The sequence below is a fragment of the Crocodylus porosus genome, unplaced genomic scaffold (genome assembly GCF_001723895.1).
Source record: "Crocodylus porosus isolate Cpor-Errol unplaced genomic scaffold, CroPor_comp1, whole genome shotgun sequence".
In the NCBI taxonomy this organism is placed as follows: domain Eukaryota; kingdom Metazoa; phylum Chordata; order Crocodylia; family Crocodylidae; genus Crocodylus; species Crocodylus porosus.
This window is the reverse complement of record NW_017728951.1, coordinates 35,237,496-35,260,814: the sequence shown is the minus strand read 5'-3', so window position 1 is coordinate 35,260,814 and position 23,319 is coordinate 35,237,496. Positions and strand designations below refer to the sequence as shown.

The 23,319-nt window shown below is 45.8% G+C and overlaps 1 protein-coding gene across 5 annotated transcripts in view; it reads left to right on the top strand.

Annotated features, from left to right (window-relative positions):
• MAPK8 (mitogen-activated protein kinase 8) overlaps positions 1–23,319 on the top strand; it is a 112,400-nt gene that overhangs the window by 51,784 nt on the left and 37,297 nt on the right. For all 5 annotated transcript variants that reach the window (XM_019555608.1, XM_019555611.1, XM_019555609.1 and 2 more), the window contains 2 exons: positions 13,711–13,878; positions 20,204–20,333. In XM_019555608.1, the coding sequence (XP_019411153.1) occupies positions 13,757–13,878; positions 20,204–20,333 (252 nt within the window). In that variant the 5' untranslated portion in view covers positions 13,711–13,756. The remainder of the gene's footprint in view (positions 1–13,710; positions 13,879–20,203; positions 20,334–23,319) is intronic.

Sequence of the window (23,319 nt, the reverse complement as noted above, 5' to 3'; positions counted from 1 at the left end):
CCCCCAGTTTCTTAATGAGAACAGGGTGAGAGACAGTGTCAAAGGTCTTCTGAAAGTCCAGGAAGACTATGTCCACTGCTACCCATGCATCTAAGGATTTTGTGACCTGGTTGTAGAAAGCCACCAGGTTGGTCTGACAAGACCTGCCTCTAATGAACCCGTGTTGATTGCCCCTAAGCATAATCTCCCCTGCTGCCCCTTGTGGACATGTGCCAGAATAATTCTCTCAGAAAGCTTACCCGGGGTCAAGGCAAGACTAACTGGCCTGTAGTTCCCCGGGTCCTCCTCCTTTCCTTTTTTGAAGATGGGAACCACGTTGGTCCTCTTCCAGTCCCCTGGCACCACACCAGAGCACCATGAGTGCTCGTAGAGCCATGCCAGGGGTCCCACGATGACCTCAGCTAATTTCCTCAGCACTCTGGGGTGGAGATCATCCGGACCAGCTGATTTAAATACATCCAGTCCCTCCAGAAGTTCCCTGACTAAGGTCATGATCCTTGAAGCAAAAAGGAAGTCCATTTCTATGTGGAGAAGAGGTAACAGAAGGGCTGGGAAGCCCTTTTGGCTAAACAGGGAAATCATGGTCCTCTTTAGAAAGACAAAAGAGTCTTATAAACAAGGGAAGCTCAGGGCAGGCCCCAGGGAGGAGTATTCCACAACAGCTTGCATTTGCAGGGAACAGGTAAGACAGGTTAAAGCAGCAACCAAACTTAGATTAGCAATCGGAATCAAGGATAACAAGAAGTCCTTCTTTAGATACGTAGGGAACAGGAGGAAAACAAATGGGAGTGTGGGGCCTTTACTCAGCAACTCAGGAGAGCTGGTTACCAATACCCAGGAGAAAGCTGAACTCCTGAATGACTGCTTCACGGACCAGGGGGAAAACAACGCCAGGTAGAGTAGAGGATGAGCATGATAGGAATAATTTCCTTCCTGCTGTTGCCTTAGAATTGGTGTATGACCAGTTAAAAAAATTAGACATATACAAGTCTGTGGGACCGGATGGTCTTCATCCAAGAGTGCCAAAGAAACTGGCTGAAGTCATTGTAGAACCCCTGGCAAAACTCTTCCACAACTCATGGTGCTCTGGAGAAGTCCCTGAGGACTGGAAGAGGGCCAAAGTTGTGCCCATCCACAAGAAGGGCAGGAGGGAGGACTCAGGTAACTATAGGCCAGTCAGCCTAACTTCCATCCTAGGGAAGATCCTAGAAAAGTTCATCAAGGAGTCTATCTGTGATAAGTTTGCAGAAGGTAAGATTCTGAATGATAGCCAGCATGACTTCATCATGGGCAGGTTTTGCCTTACCAGCCTCATCTCCTTCTATGACCAGATAACTCACCACCTAGACATGAGAGAGCAGGTTGACATTGTATACCTAGACTTCCAAAAGGTCTTTGATCTAGTATCCCACGATGTCCTTGCGAAAAAATTGGAGGATTGTGGGCTTAACTCTGAGACGGGTGGGGAACTGGCTGTAGGATAGGATCCAGAGAGTCGTACTGAATGGCTCTGCCTCATCCTGGTGAGAAGTGAGAAGTGGTGTCCCGCAGAGGTCAGTGCGTAGTCCAGTACTTTTCAATCTTTTTGTTAATGATTTGGATGTGGGGGTGAAGAGCTTACTGGCCAGGTTTGTGGATGACACTATGTTATGGGGGAGCGTGGTCAGGCTTGAAGATAGGCTACAGATACAGGCAGGCATAAACAGACTAGCATATTGGGTGGATAAGAACTTGATGAAGTTCAATGTTGAGAAATGTAAAAAGCTCCACCTCAGGATGAGCAACCGCCAACACACCTACAGTCTTGGCAGCACCAAACTGACTAGCACCACAAATGAAAGGGACTTGGGAGGGTAATAATAGACCATAGCATTAATATGAACTGGCAGTGTGATGCTGTAGCCAGTAGGGCAAATAATACTCTGGCATGCATCAATCGATGCATCTCCAGCAAAACCAAGGAGGTGATTCTTTCACTGTACTCAGCAGTTGTGAGACGGCAGCTGGAGTTCTGAATCCCGTTCTGAGCACCACACTTTAACAGGGACGTGGACAAGCTTGAGGGAGTCCAAAGAAGAGCCACCCATATGCTCAGTCTTAAAGCAAGCCATATAAGGAAAGGCTGAGGGATCTAGGACTCTTCAGCCTGAGGAAAGGAAGGCTGAGAGGGGACTGGGTAGCAGCTTACCACTACACTAGGGGAGTACATCAAAGGCTTTGTTAGTAACCAGGACACCCAAAGGGAAAACCAGGAGTAATGGCCACAAACTCCTGGAAGACCGATTCAGGCTCAACATTAGGAAAAACTTCTTCACAGTCAGGGTGTCCAAACTGTGGAATAAGCTCCTTCCAGAGGTTGTACAATCACCTACCCTGGAAATCTTCAAGAGGAAACTAGACCGTCCTTGCTGGGGTCACCTGACTCCCAGTTATCTTTCCTGCTTGGTGCCCAGGGCTTGCCTCTGATCATCCAGGGTCCCTTCCAGCCTATGAATCTGTGAATTCTAAATTAAGGGCCTTGTTGAACAAACACCTGCCAAATGCAAGCAAGCTTTGCCAAGATTACCTACAAGTAGTAATTGCTTTGCGTGTTCAGGCCACAAAGTCTGCATTGGCAGAATAAGAATCATTCTGAGTCGTAGCAGATGAAGCAACAGATGCCCAAGGTAACTGTGTTCTGTACATTGTATTTGTACCTAGGAATTGAACAAACCACGACCTCTGTTTTTCAAACAAAGCTGATTCACCTTGTGTCTGTCAATTTTTCTACCATGGTACAAGCTGTGATGAAGGCTGCTGTAAACTATGGCTTAGTATTTAACAAGATCTCAGCATTTCTGTCTGATAATGCAGTGTATATGTGAAAAGCTTTCTCTGGTATGCTCTATGGAATGATGCCTAACGCAGTTCATATCACCTGGAATACATGCATCCTTTCTTTAGCAAGTGACATCTGGTGCACCTGTTTTCCTGATGTGGATAGCCTGGTTTCCTCTTTAAAAAAGTATTCAAACATTGTCCAGGAAGTAAGCTTTGATACAGGGAGTCCATTGCCAGTCAAAGCAGGGATCTACATGTGACTGTCAGTTCTACCAGAGCCAGTGCTTACAAGGTGGACTTTGTGGTTTTATGCAGTTTGTTTGTGACATGTCAGGATTGAAAATCTGCTACCATAAGCAGTACAACCTGTACTGATCAATGCCAAGTGCTGGGCAGTAGTTAATTAACCTGGTGACCTCAGGAAGTGCCAATAACTTTGGGTGGATTAGTCCCTGAGGAGGATAGTGGAACCCTTGATGGAGGAAATGCTATCATAAAGTGAATGAGCATAATCGCTCAGCAATTTTTTACCAACAGCATCCACACAGGGTAGATTGGGCTCTTCAGCCATGGCTGACAACCACTCTAGGAGTGGAGCACTGAAAGCCAGACAGATGGAAGACCTCCTCTGCACTGGCAAGTCCTGCAAACATAGCTGGTTCCAAACATGCCAACTCTTGCCCTTCCTTTGGACAAAACCAGTATAGCCAAGAGGAGGATGCTGATACATGGGCAAAGCAGTGTCTCCATATCAACTGCCCAGGTTATTGCAGCCATACCATGTGTAGAGGACACTCCATCCTTGCTGGCAGCATGGACACAACACAGAAGGTGGCAGTTACAGGTCATAAACTTTCACTCGATTGGCATAGAGGAGGGCACTATGGGTCACCTTTTGCTGGCAGGAGATATTGAATTCTGCTGGTTAGCTACTGCTGTCTATAATGCCAGGCAGCCCCTGGACAGTTAGGTGCTGACTCACCAGAGTCTGTCTGCCTCTTTGGATGCGTGGGGCTAAGCCAAGAGCTGAAAAGCAGGTGGAAATGCACCTGGCAAAAACAAGTAACGAAGAACTTTCCAGCTTGGAAGCTGGAATCTCAGGGCCATGTGTCCTGGCCTGACAGAGAATGACAACCTACAGTATATGAGCATCATATGGAAGTCAGTCTTGATTGACCGTGAGCTGTACAAACTCAGTGTTGACATTGTAGCACTCCAGAAAACAAGACTTGTAGATGCTGGATCTATCCATGAGGCCAAGTATACCTTCTTTTGGCAAAGTAAAAGAGCTGAAAAAAATTGTCTGCGTGGCATAGGTTTCACTGTGAACAACAGGGTGGTAAAGCTTATAGAAACCCTCACTGGGAAGTCAGAGCGCATCATCTCACTTAGACTTCAGGCGACCATCAGCTTTGCAAACCTCATCAGTGCTTACGCACCGTCACTCAACTCCAGCCATGGGGAGAAAAATACATTTTACAACAGTCTGCACCAAGTTTTCAAAGAAAACCATCAACTGATAGACTATTCCTCCTCAGAGACTTCAATACAAGAGTTGGCATAGACAGCGACTCATGGTCAGATTCCCTAGGGCATTTTGGCATCAGCAAGATGAATGAAAACGGCCAATGACTTCTTGAATTGTGCTCTCAAAACCAACTGTGCATTACCCATTCATATTTTGCAGTAAAAGATTGCCACAAAATGTCATGGCAACATCCATGAACAGGCCACTGGCACCAACTAGACCTTGTTATTGTTAGAGGGAAGATCTCCTTCAGTGCAGAAGACCTGCATGTTCTGTAGTACCGACTGTGACACCACCCACTCCCTGATCATTAGCAACGTGAAAATTACAGCCAAGAAACTCTATAGAGCAAAACCTAGGAGTGAGCCCAAAATCCATACCACTAACACCAGGAACCAGAGGAAGTGCCAAGAGTTTGTAAAGGCTTTTGAACTCAGCACGTTTGGGAAGTCACTACCAGAAAAGGCAGAGGAAAGGCTTAAAAACTGAAATCCATGAAACAGCTAATGCTACATTGGGGGAAAAGAGACCATCCAATAAGGACTGATTCAAAGAAAATGCACCTCTCATCAACAGCAAGAACACAGCCTACCTGGAACCCAACAAAAAAGCCAACAGAGAGCACCAAAGCAAGACTTCGACAAGCAAAAAATGAGGTACAGAGAGCAACCAGACTCTGTGCAAATCAATACTGGACTAAGCTCTGTGATGATAGACAGCCTCAGTCATGGGGAACCTAAAAGTCATGTACAATGGTCTAAAGAAAGCCCTAGGCCCTACTAGTAACAAGGCTGTCCCTCTTCAGTCAGACAGTGGTGAAGCCATTACAGATAGAAGCAAGCAGATTTCTTGCTGGGTTGAACACTACTCAGAGCACTACTCAGAGCTATACACACCAGAAAAAAACATCACCAGCGAACCACTGGACCAAATACCAACTCTGCAGGTTATGCCAGAGGTAGATATGGAGCCCACTGTAAAAGAGCTAAGCAAGGCCATTGATTCATTATCAAGTGGCAAGGCTTCTGGAAAAGATGGCATCTCAGCGGAAATTCTTAAGCACGGGAAAGAGATCCTACTACTGTAACTCCATCAGCTGCTACTCCAATGCTGGAAAGAGGGTGAGGTACCACAAGATGTGTGATGTAAACACCGTCACTGTATAAAAATGAGATAAGGGCAACTGCAACAACTCCAGCAGCATCTTGCTAATAAGTATAGCAGGAAAATATTTTGCAAGGGTCATCTTCATGTGCCTACAAACAGCAGGTGAGTTGTGTCTATCTTGAATCTCAGTGTGGATTCAGGGCTGGAAGATCAACCATAGACATGATATTTTCCCTGCAGCAACTTCAAGAAAAGTACAGAGATCAAAACTGACCATTGTACATTGCTTTTGTGGATCTAACCAAAGCATTTGACACCGTCAGCAGAGCAGGCCTGTTTGCAGTCTTGCAAAAGACAGGATGTCCACCAATCCTGTTAAGTCTTCTACATTCCTTCCACGACAACATGGAAGCAACTGTTCAGTTTGATGGGTCCACTTTGGGCAGCTTCAAGATGAAAAGCAGAGTGAAGCAAGAATGTGTTCTTGCCCCAACACTCGTTGGAATCTTCTTCCCAGTACTCGTGATCTGCACGCTAAAAGACACGGAAGGTGGAGTGTACCGTTACACAAAACTGGATGGGAAACTCTTTAGCCTGTCACAACTTAAGGCAAAGACTAAAGTTAGACAGGTGCTTATCAGGGAGCTTCTAGTTGCTGATGATGTTGCCCTTACAGCCCGCAACAAAGACCTACTACAAGAATTCATGAATTGCCTCTCAAGAGCTTGCCAGGTATTTGCTTTCACCATCAGCATAAAGAAAACAGTTGTACTATCACAGGGAGTTCCACAAGATGAATCAATCACCGTTATTGAGAACTAGCTAGAAGTAGTCCAGAAGTTCAGCTGTCTAGGTTCTACAGTGACCGCCAACCTTTCAGAGGATGAAGAACTTAATGTTTGCATCAGAAAGGCTGCCACCACCTTCATCAGGCTAGCTAAAAGAACATGGAACAACTCAAAGCTTACTATTAAGACCAAAATGCTGGTGTACAAAGCTTGCATACTCAGCACTTTCATGTATGGTGGGGAAAAATAGAAAACTTGTGCACATCAAGAGAAAAAGTTAAACAGCTTCCACCTGTGCTGTTTATGCCACATACTCAACATCAAATGGCAAGACAAGGTTACCATTGCAGAGGTTCTTCAAAAGGCAAATTTACCAAGTGTGACAGCCCTACTCAGACAGGGATGACTGCTCTGGCTAGGCCATCTGAGCAGATTGGAAGATGGATGTATACCCAAAGACATGCTATATGGGGAACTTCTGCAGGGAACAACAGGACATCCCAAGGTTCACTACAAAAATGCATACAAGCGAGATATGAAGTCATTTGGAATTGATCCTGACCAATGGGAAATCTTACCAAGCAATTGGAACAAGTGCCATCATCGTCTCCACCAGAGCATCAAAGTCCACAATAGGAATTGGCTCCAACAGCTTGAAGAGAAAAGAGTTCATAGGAAGCAAGCAGCTACTGAACCACCCAAACATGACATATACACTTACATCTACTGGCACAGATCATGCAAAGCTTGGATTGGACTATTCAGTCATGTGGGATGCTGCAAACCATCTATGTCATAGGCTTTAATATACACTGTCTGTAACAGACAAAAGAATGCCAGTAATAAGCAGCTTGTTACCAGGCAAAGAATGAAGTATTACCCACAATTTATGTGTGAGGAGCTTGAAATCGCACCTGGCACACCAGTGCATGCTAAAACTACACAATCTCTTAAGACAGAGTGATACTGAAGATCAAGTTAAGTTTGTGACTGAAAATGGGATTTGGTTCATGAAGCTTCTAATGTGGTTTGAAAGTCAGCAGGCTTGTTCCACACAAAAAACTGATGGACTTGATAAGTTAGGTTGAAGACCTAGCATCCCAACAACTTTCAAACTATGTGAAAACCAGCAGACTAGAATTGTTGCAGGCAGTAGCTGCAAAGTTGGATCAGTACTGCAAGTACAATCGGTCAACACCGCCATGGTTTAAACAACTGGCTGCCACCTTTTTTTGTGCCGTTCACAATTTTGACCCCAATCAGGTGACTTTTCTGAGTTTTGATCCTCAGCTACTGAAATCATCCCTGGATGGCAGAAAGAATATGACAAGGAATGTGCTGCTTACATGAACTTTGTCAAAGAGTGCTGGATGCCTTTGTCTGTGAGTATGTTTTGAGAATCTGTTTCTGATCAGTTTCCACATCTCTACAGCTTGGCAAAACTCTGCCTTAGCATTCCAACCAGTTTAGTGGATGCAGAATGTGCAATCGCAGTATATGGACAAGTTGTTCATGCAGGGACAGAGGATGTCAGTTACAACTGCTGGTGGATGCTGCATAGCGGGTTTAACAACTAACATGAATTGTTTCTGTCAAGGTTATCATTATTTAGTATTATGAAAGTTTTTGTAGAACACTAAATAAATTATGATGATAGTAGTTATGATTGATATTGTGTATATATATAGACATTCATAATATATTTCAATTTAAATTTCAATTTAATACTTAGATTCATAATAATACAGTAATTTATTTGATATTTCTATGGACTTTGCTATTTAATTATGCTGAGGTTTTTGCCTCTTGAGCCAATAAACAGCAAGGGGCAGGACTGGCAGGACCTCTCGGCCAATCCGGTGGGGGGGCTCACCACAAAAAGACTGTGACATTGGTTCCATGCACTGTGAGTGGCCTGCAAAAATCCTGCTGCTTCACCACAATTTAGGTAGGTCCCTAGTTATGAAGGGGACAGGAAGAGAAACCTGGCTCCTGGGTTTGTTGTGGAGGCAGGAAGAGGGATTTAGATATACTTAGAGATGAAGGTTGTCTCCAGTTGCAGCTTATATGAGGATGGCTGGAGGGGGACTGATACAGAGAAGATGCCCTGTGGTACCCACTACACACATGGGAGATGAGAAGGTGGGCCTGACAGCCCCAGTGTTCCTTCCCCCTTCCTCTGCCTGTTTCTTTAGTCACAGCCCTAAACCTATTACATGCCCCTTTCCCTTAAGCTTTCTCCTGTTACCTTTATGCGAGCACTTGTTTTAATATTCTTGAAAATAAGCACCTTCTGAATTTTCCGTTGCACCCAAAATATGTTTCCCTACAGCATCTGGCAGATATTAAAACAATGATGTGATTGGGATCAAAGGGATTATATGTCTCATCCCAAACACTGCACCTCCTGCCATTCCAGACATGCGTGACAGGAGACATGATTTTTTGGGATGAGTTATAGAAGTCCTCTAATCCCAATAGCATCACTGCAGAGTTACCCTAGCTGGATGCTGCAAATCAGGTAGAAGAGCTCTGTCCCAGACCTAGGTCTGCTCCCTAGCAGGTTCCAAATGCCAGGGTACACAGGGCCAGTTCTGAAAATCAGCTAATTGTTGGACCTGATCAGTCCCAGGGTCAGTTCAAGGCCCCTAGCTGTCTGCGGCTGTATCCGGTAATCAGACCTAGTCTGGTTGTCAGACCTGGTCTCAAGCAGCTGGGGGAGATCAGGCTTGGGGCTAAGTCTAACAATCTGTTGATTATCAGCCAGCCTTGGGGCAGCCCTAGAACTACCCACCTGTATGCACATTTTTTAAAAATCCCAGAACTCTGGGAGCTGTGGGCCTCTCCCCCATCCCAGGGTCCTCACACCCTAGGATTTCTAAAAACCACATGTTTAGCCCGGCTCCCCACAACTCAGCCCTTTAAAGTGCCTCACCCTGCAGTCCCCAGTGGGGGCTGCAGCACAAGGGAAGAAAGGTTGCTGGACTCAAGGGTTGCCAAGGTCCTGGCAGGGGGAGTCCTTCAGCTCCCGCCCAGGCAACCTTGAAACCTGCTCCCCCGGCAGCCCATTTGTGGCATTTGGACAAGGTATGACAACGAGTTTGTTGTCAGAATCAGTGGATAGATAGATAGCTACTGAAGTGAGGGAGGGAGCAGTACATCTTGGGATGCCAGGGGGCCTAGCAAAGATCTGGCACCCAACGTGTGGTATATACATGTCTGAATTAAAGCTTGATAGAAACCAGCTACAAAAATATTGTACATGTCTGAAGCAATGTTTTTGTGGTTGGTTCACCGTTTTTATATTCTAAAAAAGTTACTTTGTATGTGTATCATGTCAATTCATTGTGCAGTTAATCAGTTAATTGCACAATAAATGTATTGTGTGTCAGGGGTCTAAGGAAAAAAAAAATCACATTTCATGGGTTGTTGCTTTAAGTGCCTGGTTTTTTATCCTCCTTATTTCTGTCAAGGTTGGAATTGAACTAACATTTGCTTGAACTAAATCAGGCTTAATAGCTACTTTTTTGTTCCTTTGAGCTAACCAGCCCATGCAGACAGTATTTGGCTGCTAAGCCTTTCATTTATCTTACCTGCTGATGTGTGGTTTAATCCATGTGTTTGAGCGTGAGGCTTGTGCCTATGTGGAAGGCCCAACTCTGTAAACACCACTTCTAATTGTTCTTCCTCTTTTGCTTCTCTTCTCCTGAGTAGCTTCATGGAAGGAAGGACAGAGTCCAGCAGAGACAGATCCAGGAAAGTGCATTGGTACAGTCATGCCCCACTTGCTTCCTGCTCCACCTAAAGTTTAAAGCCAGCTGCCTGGCAGCAGCAGTGACATTTCTATTCAGGCAGCCCTGAGAGAGTCAGTCGACTTAATGGCTCATTAGGATCTATCTGATTCCTAATCACTCTGCACTGTACAGGTGTTAATGACACCCTCCCCTTTTTAATGGTCTTGATGTTCCACAAATCAGGCTATCCTTTCTTTGGCAACTTAGCTGTCTTGTTAGCTATTCGTGGGTTCTCTTCATGTAATAAAACACATGCTTTTAAACTAGAGGCCTTTATACTGTCATTTTAGGATTTTGCATAAACATACTGAAATGCATAGCATAGTTCAGGGCTCAGTAATCAATGGCCTGTAGGCTGGCTCCATCCTGTGAAGAGATTTCATCCAGCCCACCTACCTAGATAATGACAGAATTACAGCCTTACTCAGAGTGAAGATGAGGTTGGCTCATGTAAATCACAATTTAGTCAGTGTCCACCTGAGTTGACACTGGAGCAGCATTACTGGTATCTCTTCCTTAAGCTGATCCAAGGATACAAAGGAAACAGCTAAATTGTTTCCTTTGCACTGCACATTAAAAGCATAGGATAACATGAGGAAAGCAGGAATGTTATTTCTCAGAGTTTTGAAAGTTAGTATCAGAAGCCTGAACACAATACAGAAGGAGAAAGAACTCTAGCAGCAGTGTTGCTTATGTCTTTTACAAGCAGGGGGAGAGAAAGATGACTTGAAAAACAGCATTTTGCATATGATTGTGGGCAGTGAGTTGTTGAGCACAATCTAGAGATAAAGTTATTGCTGCTGCAGAAGTGGAGATGAGTGAGCGATGAAGAAGGGATGGATTTTAGAGAAGTTGCTGTAAAGGAACAAGCAACAAAATTCATGGTTGCCTGAAGGTACTGGAGAAAAACTAGAGTCTAATCAGAGTGGTAGGACAGTGGAAACAACAGTGAGACGATTGAGAGCAGAGGTATGCCACATACATTGGGTGGTTCACTATGCTGAGTTGTTCGGATATACAAGATAACTTGTTTTGACAGCTGAACAAGGTGGGAGCTGTGGAAGGAATTGTCGTACAGCTGGTGACTGAGGCCACGGAAACATGTGAGGTCATCTCTGAATAAAGGTTAAAGGAGAAGAGGACCCCAAAGATAATTGAGGGGAGAGGGGGAGTGGGAGTAAAGCTATGTGCTACAGAGCTAGAGGAAGTAACTACATGCCTTTTGGCCTCATCCTTGGTTTACAACAAGGCTCTCCACCTTCTTGGGCCCAGTTTACTCAGGGTTTGCATAGATCCAGGCTGGCCTCAAAATGCAACCACAGGGGCTGGCTCCATTCAGGATTAAAGTTAACAGGTCCCTTTAACTTCCCTGATAGCATGCCATGAGACAATACTGAGACCCATTACTTTCTCCTAGCCCAGGGCTTACTAGGCCAGTGGTGTTCCAGCTTCTGGCCCTGTGGGCCAAATGAGTGGTAGAGTTGGTCTAAGGGCCAGATTTAGTCCTGTGACTCAGGACCAGGTCCCATGTTGCCTCTGCCCAGACCTGCACACCTGGATAGGGTTCTGTCTAGTTTCAGCTGGTCCCCTTGTGCCAGGATAAGGCCCCTGGGCTTGGCATCACCCCTGCCTAGCGTTGTATCTTTGAATTGGGCTCTTGAGCCCTGCATACTGTGATCAGGCCTGGGGCCTACCGCTTGTGCCACCCAGCTCCATTCTAGGATCAGACCCTGTGCACCTGGCCTAGCATGCAGGGCCAGGGGCTCCTCACACATCTGGAAGTTTAGCAGCCGGGGAGCAGTGCCACTGGTCCCCTGCTGCTGAATATTTGGACCTGTGAGGAGCCTCATGGGCTGGATGACACTACACTGGGGATTGAACACACTTGCCACAGGGGTTGAACACCCCTGTAATAGGCGATGTTATGCTCTTCTTCTATCCCAAGACCCAGCAGCTGCTGCCTCGTACAAGCTCTGCCACTAGTCCCTCTCACCTGTTTTCATCACAGTGCACCTAAACCATACTACCCTCCTCCACTGCTCCTCCACTCCCATATCCAGTCCAGCCCCATTTTTGCAGAGCCCTGTGCACAGTCCTCTGCACATTCCGCCTTCTCCCAATCCCACACAGAGCCCCACAACCTACATATCTTATGAACCACTTGCCAGGCACTTGGCAGACACATACCAAGCTAGGTCTGCACATGCTAGCTCTGCAACTGGAAGCAGCATAACTGTGTTCACTGTGACATTTCTGACAGTCTGAAAAGGGAGCCCATTTAATAAAGCTTTCTTTTCAGACATATGGTGACAATTAAAGCAGTTTATTTTAGCTTATGTAATGTGTTAAATAATTTAAAAACACATTTTAGTATATTTTAGTTCCCTTTGCTTTATTGCATCTGTGTGGCTGAATTGAATGCAGATCAGCTGGTTGAGAATCTAAATTGCTGAGCTTTTAAATTCTTGACGAATTCTAATTTTAGAGGCTTATTTTTGTGGACCACTCCAAATACATGACTGCTAACTGACTAACCTAAACGTAAAGACTGATTTCCGATTTGCATTCTCCACATTTCTAAAGTTGTTTTAAAATAAAAGAAAATAAATGCACAACAAAATGCTGTTTAAGAGCTAAGAACCTTGTCATCAGTTAAGTAGTTTAATTTAGCCAACACTTTCTGTAATTATATATGCATTAAAATGAAATGCATTTTGTTGCCAGTAGAGGTAAAATATTTCTTTAAAAGTCTTGTACATCATGTACTTTAAAAATTACTTGCTTTATCTCTAGGAAATCTACATGAAGAGAACATTAGGGATCTGCAGTTGATACTTAACCAAAAAATGCCTTATTAAGGCCATATATGAAACTTTACTTCTTCCCCCTTGTGTATGTGTTATAGTCTCATTTGTCATTTATCAAATAATATGCTTTAATGCTTTTATGCATGTTCAGAAATGTTCCAATGGGGAAAAAATAGATATAATTTTGAAGATTTTGGTGATGCATATGCTGCGTTAAAGTTGTATAATATAACCAAAAGGCTGATGTTTTTGAATTTATAGAGTGGTTAGCTGTGCAGCTTTAGGTTTGTTTTGTTTTTTATGGAATGTGCTTCTCATGGTAGGAATGATATTCCTAGAAATAAGTAAGATTTATTTTTCTTGCTTGATTGATCACTTCTTTTTCCATAGTTCATATCTGTTAGTCAAACCCACCTGGTTTTGGTAAACTGTTAAACTGTGCAGGGCTTTGAAAGTTATGCTCATTTAGAAAGACAGATGCATCTTTTTCTTCCCTCTGTACATCCCATTGATTTTTTACTCCTCTGTCTCACATAGGTTCAGGTTTGTTCATAAGTCTCTGTGGTAAGCTTCTGTTAGGCAAGATTTAGTTTTTATCCACAACTAATAGCTATTAATAGTAGTCCCTAATGGGATCCTAATCCTGAAAGGGCACTTTTGTTCTAGGTCTTGGATTGATGTACAGAGACCATTTTTGTACCTTGAATATCTTCAACTTTAAAAACTTTTATTGTGGAGGTGTCCTCCCTAGAGTTGACAGAAGTTGAGTAAAGAGTAGAAATCTTCTGCTAAGGATTTCTTTTTTCATTAGGTACTTATAATTAACAAGTTTTGGTTTTCAAACTATTATCTTCTTGTTTTTATAGGTTGTGATTTGAATTTTGGATGAAGCTATATATCTAACTGGACGACATGAGCAGAAGCAAGCGTGACAACAATTTCTACAGTGTAGAAATTGGAGATTCTACCTTCACTGTACTGAAACGATATCAGAATTTAAAGCCTATTGGATCAGGAGCACAAGGAATAGTGTGGTAAGGTTCCTGTAAACAAAATTAGAAGTATGTTAGTTTATCGCATGCTACTGAAAGGCGTTGGGTAGTCTGTGGGCTGGGGATTGATCAATATAGCTAAGTACAGACATTCAAAAAGCCTGGGCCTGAATCGATTGAATCTTTGCAGGTTAGTCTAAACTGTGTAGATTGAAATGAGCCGCAAGTGAAATGGCATTCATTTTTGATTCTGGAAATGCAGCCACATGCCTGCAGTGGCTCAGACTAGAAGCTGGAGGACACTAGAGTGAGCCTCCCTTCCTTTCTGCAGTGGCCAGCAGGCTGGAGGGAAGTTGAGCTGAGTGGAGTGTGACTAGGGAGCAGCAAGTGCTGTATGATTGCAGAGGGGTGAAACCCCAACCTTGGCCTGCATAGTCCCTAGCTGGGGTGTGCCTGGAGGGAGAGTGGGGAAACAGCCCTTGCCAGCTTTTCCAGTGAAGGGGGAACATGGCCAGACCTCAGCCCCTGGCTGGCACTGAAGGGTCAAGCAGCGAGAGCTGGGGCATGGCCCCGTGTCTGAGGCAAAGGGGTGAAAGGGGCATGAGTGACTGGTGCCTCCTGAATCTGGGGGTCACCCGCAGAAGCTGCCGATGGTGGCGGCCCTGTCAGGGGGGCACCAGCCCTACCGACAGCATCAGTATCGGCCATCAGGGCAGGCACCGGTCCCATCAGGGGGGCATGTGCACCCCTGTGCAACCCCTGTCATTCACCTATGGAAAAAGGGGAGGGAATCGGAGAGAAGCAGAGCTGGCAGGGACGTCCAGAGGTCCTCTAGTATCTAGTCCAGCACCTGGCTGAGCCTTGGCCAGACCCTTCCATGCAAGCACAATCTAAAGAGCAGAGGGTTTACTTGCAACATCCACAACTAAGAACACCTGCCGGGGGGCTCTGTACTGCTGTGGAAAAAAGCCACCAAGGGCTTCCTGTGACCAGTTTCCCACTCTGCCCTACAGTGGGCCCAGAGTTGCACGCCTCTAGCCCTGAGCCCTGAGGTAGTGCCACACAGGGCTCCCCTGCCCTGCCCCCCTGGCCCTGTGGCAGGGGAGGAAGTGGAGAGGGAGAGCCATCTCCACTGCAGTGTCTCTGTGACAGCCCAACCCAGCCTGGATGCAGGGGGCTGGGAGCAAACTGGGCGCATAGGTCCCATGGCCCCAGCCTGAGCCACAGCTGGCTGGGACGGGCCTTGCCCCCACAGCCTGGCCCAGGCCCTCTGCGCCCACCCTCAGCAGCATCCATGGGCCCAGCCAGCCCAACTCAGCTCAGCTTAGCCCTACAGCCCCAGCCCCAGGCAAGGCAGGTTGATGGCAGGGCCAAGCCGTGGGGGCAGGGCTCTTCCCAGCTGACTGCAGCTCAGGCTGGAGCCATGGGAGCTGTGTGACTCAATTGCTCCTGGCTCCAGAGCTGGAGGGGTGCAGTGCTGGACCCCGCTGTGGGTCAGGAGGGGAAACTGGCCACAGGAAACCTTTGGTGGCTTTTTTTCCCCAGCAGTACAGAGGGTGGGTGTTCTTGGTTGTAAGCAGATCCTCCATTCTTTAGATATTATTTGTACAGACATTTGGGAGGTTAAATTTGTTTCAGAATGGCTGCCTGATTTAAACTTAACTCGTCCCAGTACTGACCTTACACTTACATACCCTGGTTTCAGTGACCAGAAATCAGTCTAAACCTGTAACTACAGAAATTCTTTATACAAAAAACCAGTCTAAAAATTGCAAAATGTGGTGTAAGATAAACCTGTATCTATGTAGTTTCAGACTTACTCAATTAAGGTCAAACTGGTGCATGGAACTTCTGTCCACTTTCCCTGCGCAGCTATGGAGCTGGGAAAACCCAGTCATTGGCCCCAGCTTCAGGGCTGCTCTTTTCACCCTGGCCTCCCCGTGGGATATTTTTTGCTGCCCTTGGCCCAGCTAGCCCTCTCAACTCCCATTCCACAAGCCACTCTGGGTGTAGTCACTTTTATCAGCATTTGCTGCTGCCAGAGCCATGCAAGTCCCTGTGTGGGAGGGAGCAGGAGGAATCGGGGTATAGGTTCACTGGGGGAAGGATTGGGAGCTAAAAGTAGCTCCTGATACTCTCAGACCTGCCATGGGCCCCACCAGACACTCCCCAGTAAACCCCTGTGCATTGTGCCTGCTCTACTCACCACCCATGGAACACACTCCTTCCCACCCTACCTGTGGGCCGTGCCTTCCCCCCACCCTTTGTAGGTTGCACCTGCCACCCCTACCCTACCCACAGTCACGCCGTTGCGCCTGCCACCCCTACCCTACCCACAGTCATGCCTACCCCCTCACGCCTTGCAGGTCGTGTCTGTCCCTCCACCTCACCCACAGGTCATGCTTGTCCACCTACTCCACCAGTGGGTTGTGCCTGCCCCCCCATCCCTTATGGATCGTGCCTGTCCACCCACCTCACTCGCAGGTCACGCTTGCCCTCCGATCTATCCCATGCGCAGGTTGTGCCTGCCCTCTCATCTGCTGACACACCCTCAACTCCCCCCAGCCTCCTGCTAGCCCCCACCATCCTGACTTATCTGATATTGGGCAGCCATTTTGAACTGATATAACTTCTCCCTAATGCCTCTGAATGTCTGTACTTAGCCAAATAGTAATAGCATGCATTTCCCTTTCCTCTACAGCCCAATCAGAGCTGCTTACTGTTGATTTAAAACTTCCCCTTCCATTTAAGGTCCAATCCTTTTCAATCCACACATGTCTAGCTATGCAGTTATTCTGTAAATTTGGGCAACCACTAATGGGGAAAGGCTAAATGAGGCAAAGAAGTTAATTTTTCCTGTAATTTAAGGAATTTAAGCTTTTTTTGGCTAGGGACAGTCATTCAAAAAGCCGGAGCCTGAATTGATTCAGTCTTTGCAGGTTAGTTTAACCTGCAAAGCTTGAACCAATTTGGAGGTGGATAGACATTCCCTTTTCATTCCAGAAATGCAGGCACATGCCTGCAGTGACTCAGGCTAAAAGCTGTGGGAGGCTAAAGCAGCCTGCCTTTCCCTTCCACAGAACTGAGCTGAGAGGGGGTGTGGCCAGGCCTTGGCAGGGCTCTCTGATTAGGGAGGGGTGTATACACCCACCCTGCCTGCACCATCCCAGGCTTTTCCCCCACTTGCTGCTGAAGGGAGAGGAGTGTTGCCAGGGGCTGGCTAGTACTCTTGAGGCAAAGGGGGTGTGTGTAGTGCATGCATGTGTTGATGATACTGAGCTTTTCAACCTCCCTCTCCCTGTCTGCAAACCTGACAGGACTGCAAACCAGCAGGGAGCTGATTAAAACTAAAACCACCATGTTATCAGCCCATCAGCAAAACAAAGCATCTGTCATTAGTTCTTCTTAAACAGCTTTTTCCAAGGGACATTATCAGCTACCCTGTTGATTAGCTCCAAAAAGCCCTAAGTAGACACTGTTATGTCTGCCTGTCCCAGTAAAATTGGAGACACAGACACCTCTCACCGTTAGCTAGCATACCACATGCCTAGAGTCTGTGAGGCTGGGGTCCCTGCTGTGGGAAGAAGGTGGGAGAGGGAATCCCTGCTTGAGCAGCCAGTAGTGAAGAAAGCCAGGCAGACCCTGCTGTGCCTTCAGTGTCCTCTGGAGCTCTGGCTAGCGAGGAGAGGGGCAGGGCTAGCCTGTTCTTTGGAGCAGAGTGCACAGTTCAGCTCAGCCCAGCTGCAAAGCATTTGGGGTGCTGGGGGACTCTGGTTTACCTTAAACCAGGAAGGGGTCTGGGACAGACATTGCACAAACTGGCTTGACCCAGATCAGTTAAGTCTGATACTACATTTAACCAGGTTTATCTTAAACAAGTTTCAGCCATTTTGAAACTGATTTATGTGCACCAAACTTGTGTTCTGTTACAGGTTTAAACCAGTTTCTGATCACTTAAACCAATTTATGTGTAATGTCTGTCCTTAGCTTTTGTGTTAGAATAGAACCCCAAACTGCACTTTGAATATTTCTGGTGCTAGTACTTGAAAACAGCCACCAGAACAGTTTGGTGCTTCCTTAAATTGCTAAGTGAATCAAGTGCTAATCAGTTTCCAGACCAATCACCATCTACTTTTAATAATGTCTGTGCACAAAACAGTAAGAATTCAACCTAATATTGGAAAGCCTTACTTGAAAATATAACTTAAAACTAATTTGATTATGAGAACTGCCCTTGGATGAAGAACTCACTGAGGGACTGCAGAGTAATGTTGATTAGTTGTAAATTGAGGCAGCAATCTGTGAAGCAAAATTTCCCCAGGGATAAGTGCTTTGTCTAGATTTATTTAATAATTTTATAATGATCAGGGCGAGGTTGCATATACCATAGAAATTTGCAGATGATTCTAAAGCAGAAAATAACAGAGACACTAAGATTAGACCTACAAATGACAAAAGAAACCTAACAGAAATAAACTTACCTCAAACTGTTTTTTTAGTAGAATTTCTTTTGTCAAGGTACCTGTCTTAATATTTTTTTGTAAAGTATCTTGTAAATTTTTCAGATATTATAGCATTGAACCTTAATAAACTGAGCAAAGTTACACCAGTACATTTAGGACTAAATCCTATTTTGCTTTATGCATTTAAATGGCATATGCACAGCAATATAACTGTTTTTGGCACTTCTGCACAGGGTAGGATTTTCTTTTGCCCCCTGGGAGGTAGCATTGCCCTGCACACATGCCAGGGAAACACTAACTTTGCTGGCAGCTTATCTTCACTGCTCAGTAAAATATTAAACTACCAAGACCTTTATGTTTCACAAATAGCTACTGAATCCACACAGTAGTTGGCTGTCATACTGCCTCTTACAGCAAACAAATTCAGTGTTCTTGTGCCATGGAAAACTTGTGATTTATATGGGATTTGTCCCATGTGATGGTCTTCACCAGTAGCAAAAAAAGGAAGAAACTGAAGTTAGCAGCCTGTGTTAATAAATAACGTTTCCTGACATCAGGCCACAAGTAGAATGGAGGTTGGATTTAATCCTTTCCAAGCATTTGGGCTTTTCCTTGACAACTAGGGGTGGGGGGGGGTAGAAAAACCAGTGGCATTGAGGGTTACCTCTCCGTACCCTACTTTTCCACCACTGTATTTTGATATTGCCCTTTGTTTACGTTCTTAGTTTAGGACCAGTATATTGTAGAACAGGGTTGTCCAGTTTACAAGCATCTGGGGACTAAATGCTCTGGGGGCCACACCAGCAGGGGCCACTGAGCCACGGGCCCCTCTGAGCTGCATGCTACACAAATAACACCCCACTCCCTCACTGCACTGCATGGCCCCATTGCTGCATCACAGTGGGTTTGCCTACACTCAGCTCCCCCAACCCCACCATGCTGCATTGCTCTGCCCCCTGGAGCAGAGGCAGGCAGTGGAAACCAAGGAGAGGGAGGAGGAGCCCAGAGAATCCAGCTGCTATTGCAACTTGAGTGATGGGAGAAGCAGCAGTCAGGCAGGAGTGCCAGGGGCAGCATTTAAACCCTTTGTGGGCTGCATACACCCCATGGACCATCAGCTGTATAGCTCTGTCTACCACTTAGGGTTATAGAGTCCCTAAACACACTGGAGTTGCTAGCCCAGAATTTCCTTCTAGTTTCTGTAAATTTGAAATAAAGATTAACCAGTTTCTCATAATTGCGGTCTTTGTGTTCTTATGTCAAAACTAATGGTGTGATATCTATGTCCTTGTAGCAGGAGTTTTCTGTCTTTACTAGGGAGCTCTGACATTCTGAGAATTTTAAGTTCTCCCCATAGTTTGCTGAAACAGTGTTATGTAATATTGGGAAGTTGGAAAATCTTTTCTGAATCCTGAGTTAGTTTGCCATGATAAGAATCTTGCTCATTGCATATGAATTTAATAATCCTGGAATTCTGGTTTATTTACTGAGTCCCTGAACAACCTTGGGGGATGGTCCCTTAATCTGTGTCAGATTTCTATCTGTGACATGGATCTAATATTATTCCATTTTAAAAAGACAGCAGGGCATTTAGTACTTAGAGTCTGCATCTACCTGAGATGCTGACTACTCAGTTGTTACTGTGTAGTCATTTAGGACTTGTATAAAGAAGTACTACTAAATGACTGCGCTGTAACCTGCGTTAATGCACAGCAGTGCCAGTGAATTTTTTTTTTGTGACACTGACTGTGCAGTAGCTTGAGATTACTGCACAATAACATCGTATCATGGTTTCTGCATTGCGATGAGTCTTGGGCTGTTGCACAATCAGTGTCTCATGTAGACACAGCTAGAATATATAATGTTGTATCAGTCTTGTAATAATGATTTACTTTCAATTGCAGTGCAGCTTATGATGCCATCCTTGAGCGAAATGTGGCAATCAAGAAGCTAAGCCGGCCATTTCAGAATCAAACTCATGCCAAACGAGCCTACAGAGAGCTTGTTCTCATGAAATGTGTTAATCACAAAAATGTAAGTGATTCTTGTCTTGTATTCAAAATGAGTGTTAAGTAGAAGGCTGCCAAATATAAAATCATTTAGCAGCAGTGCAGCAGCAGAGAAGAACCCTTAACAAAGGCCATGTCTATCCTGTGGGGTTGTTGCTGCTGTAACTTTGGTAACAGTTGTATGGTAGCCAGACCACCAGTACAGGCACACTTCTGTTAGCAGAAAGACTTTTTTTCTACCACCAGAACCATACCAGCTTCCTCAAATGACAGATGTTCCGCAGAATTGTGTCCCCAGTCAGGGTTTTGCTAGCCTAACTATGCTGAAGATTAATCTTGAATCTATGGCCAACAGAGCCTCTTCAGGAGAACTTAGAATAGACTAAATCATAAAATAGAGTTGTTTTTTGTAAAGGGTGATTTTATCCATTTACATGTGTAAGCGTGGGAAGATCTTTCAAAGTATAACCTGTGATGACTAGTTTGATTTTCCTCTCCGCTCTCTCCCTGCCCCAACACAAGTCCAGCCTGACATTTTTGTCAGTTTTCCTCATCTTGCCTGTACTTCCACACTCAAGAAACCAGGTGTTCCTCTGCTGTGTAATACCAGCAAGCAACTAGCAAACCATGATACCATGGCAGATAACTATTATTCTAACTGTTGTTTGTGGTAAAATCAGCTTGGAAGGATAGTAAGGGCAACAGACTTTTTGTGCTTTGTACTTGGACGTTTTGTAGTACAGCATCAGGATCTGCTAGATGTTTTTGATATGGACATATAACAGAGCAAAGCAACAGCTGCTGATTTGTCAAATGATTGCTTATTGGAACTGCACTGGAGAAAGCTGGTGTTGCTTGGACTGCCCTTTCCTCTTCCTTTTAATCTACAGGGGAAAGGTTCATCTTCCCTCAACTGATAGCCAAGGCAAACCACTAGCCACAGGAAAGGAATTTGGTTCCTACACAAAATATAGTCTGTGCATGCTATGGGCCAAACTGTCATTTTGTGTCTGGAAACTTTTTAGTACACTTTGGATACTAGGAGCTAATTGATGATGAAGGCAGGTTCTTCCTGCCCTCTCTGACTCTTGATGTTGTACATTTCCTTGATTTGTCTACACTCCCCATCCATTTACAGGAGTTTGCATATACCCCAAAGGTTTTTGGGAAATTTTCTCCATCTTCAGATTCTTTGCAGTTACAACCTCTATTTCAGCAAGGTTTGTCAGCCGCTTGCCTGTTTTCCTCAGATATCATTGAAACTGCATTCTTCCTCCTCCAGCAGTATCCATTGGTCTGTTCCTGTAACAAAAGTGCTTTCATGTCCCCTATTTATGCATTCCTCCAAGGGGATAAAGCTTGTGGTGGGTGTAACCAATCTTCACTGTATTTTTACTGCTGTGGCTGCAACCAGCCTTCCGTCTAAACTTTGTGGTGTGCATGGCTGCGCAGTCATGCCCGGCAGCGTGGCATGAAAGTGCCTGCGTGGCCATGCATGCCGCACAGCTTAGAAGGAATGCTGGGTGCAACACAACTCCTGTAGCATCCAGTTATGTACTCACTGTGCAGCTTTGGTCCGTTATAAATGAGTGCATGCAGTCATGCATATGTGTGTTGTGTGTGTATGTATGTATGTTGGGAGTAGGGGGGGTGTTATAGTTGGTACTCTCTCTAGTGCTGGCACATGTGGTTTTAGCATTGATTTTTCTCTGCAGCAGATTTGGGTACCAAGTAACCATGTACCATTAACCATGGGTACCAAATAACTGTGCACCTTGAATCTTTATTACTTTTTCCCATTAGAGCAGGGGCAGGCAATTATTTTGGCTGGAGGGCCCTTATTGAGTTTTGGCAAGCTGTTGAGGGCTGCATGGGTAGCCCCAACCCCTGGTCACCATCTTGTGACAGGAAGTCCCGCCCCCTAATCCCTGCCCTTTGCCCCCGCAAGTACTCCTTTCAGAAAGGGGTTTTGCCATCTCGGAACCAGGAAAATACTAAATTATATTCTAAAAACCGAACATCTACAACATTAATTAATTTGATTTCAAAAAAGATTGTTGTCCTGATTTACATGTGTTTGTGTAGTACACATAGTGGTGCTTGCACAATAGCTTAAAATGAAGTCTTACTTTTGTATATTGTGGGAGAGTGTGGGGTGCGGGGAGGGTATAGGTTGGTGGGGGGATGTGGGTGTGTGAGTATGTGGTGTGTGGGGGAGGGTATGGGTGTGAGGGGGGCTTGTGGAGAGTATGGGTGTGGGTGTAGGGTGATGGAGTATGTGTGTGGATGGGTGTAGATGTGTGGGGCATGTATGGGGTTTGTGGGTGGAAGTGTGTGGGCAGAGGGAGGCTGGAGTGTGTGAGGGTCTGCATGTATGGCAGTGCAAGAGGGGTGTGGTGCATGTGTATGGTGGGGTGGGACTAGCCCTATGAACACACACGTGCGCTCACACGCACGCACACACACACCTGTTCCTGGCCCCAGTACCTGGAGCCATCAGCAGCCAGTTAAAAGGCAGGGAAAGCAGCTATACGCGGGGGAAAGCGGTAGCAAGCAGGAGCACAGGGCCTGCCCTGGTGTCCCAGAGCCAGTGCTGGCGGGGCCTGGAACAGGATGACAGGAGCCATGGGACCCCTCCCCTTCCCTCCAGCACAGCTGGTGCTGGACCCTGTGCTTCTGCCACCCTGCTCTTGGCCCGGATGGTGCTGGCCCAGGACACCAGCATGGGCCCCGCGCTCCAGCCCAGCTGTTACTGAGCTCGTGCATGTCCTCTTACTGCCACTCCCCCCTGCCTGCAGCTGCGATTTTCCGCTGGCTGTTGGCAGCTCCAGTACCACATGCATCGCTGGACTGTGGGACTTAGCAGGAGCTGGCCCGCCCAGCCCCAAGGACTGGGATGATCACTTGTGACCCTCCTCTGCCTTCCCCCCCCCCCACCCCCCATGTTCTTATCTCGATTTCCCTCTCAGGCACAGGGAGGCAGAAAGAACCCCAGGCCAGAAGGCTTTGCT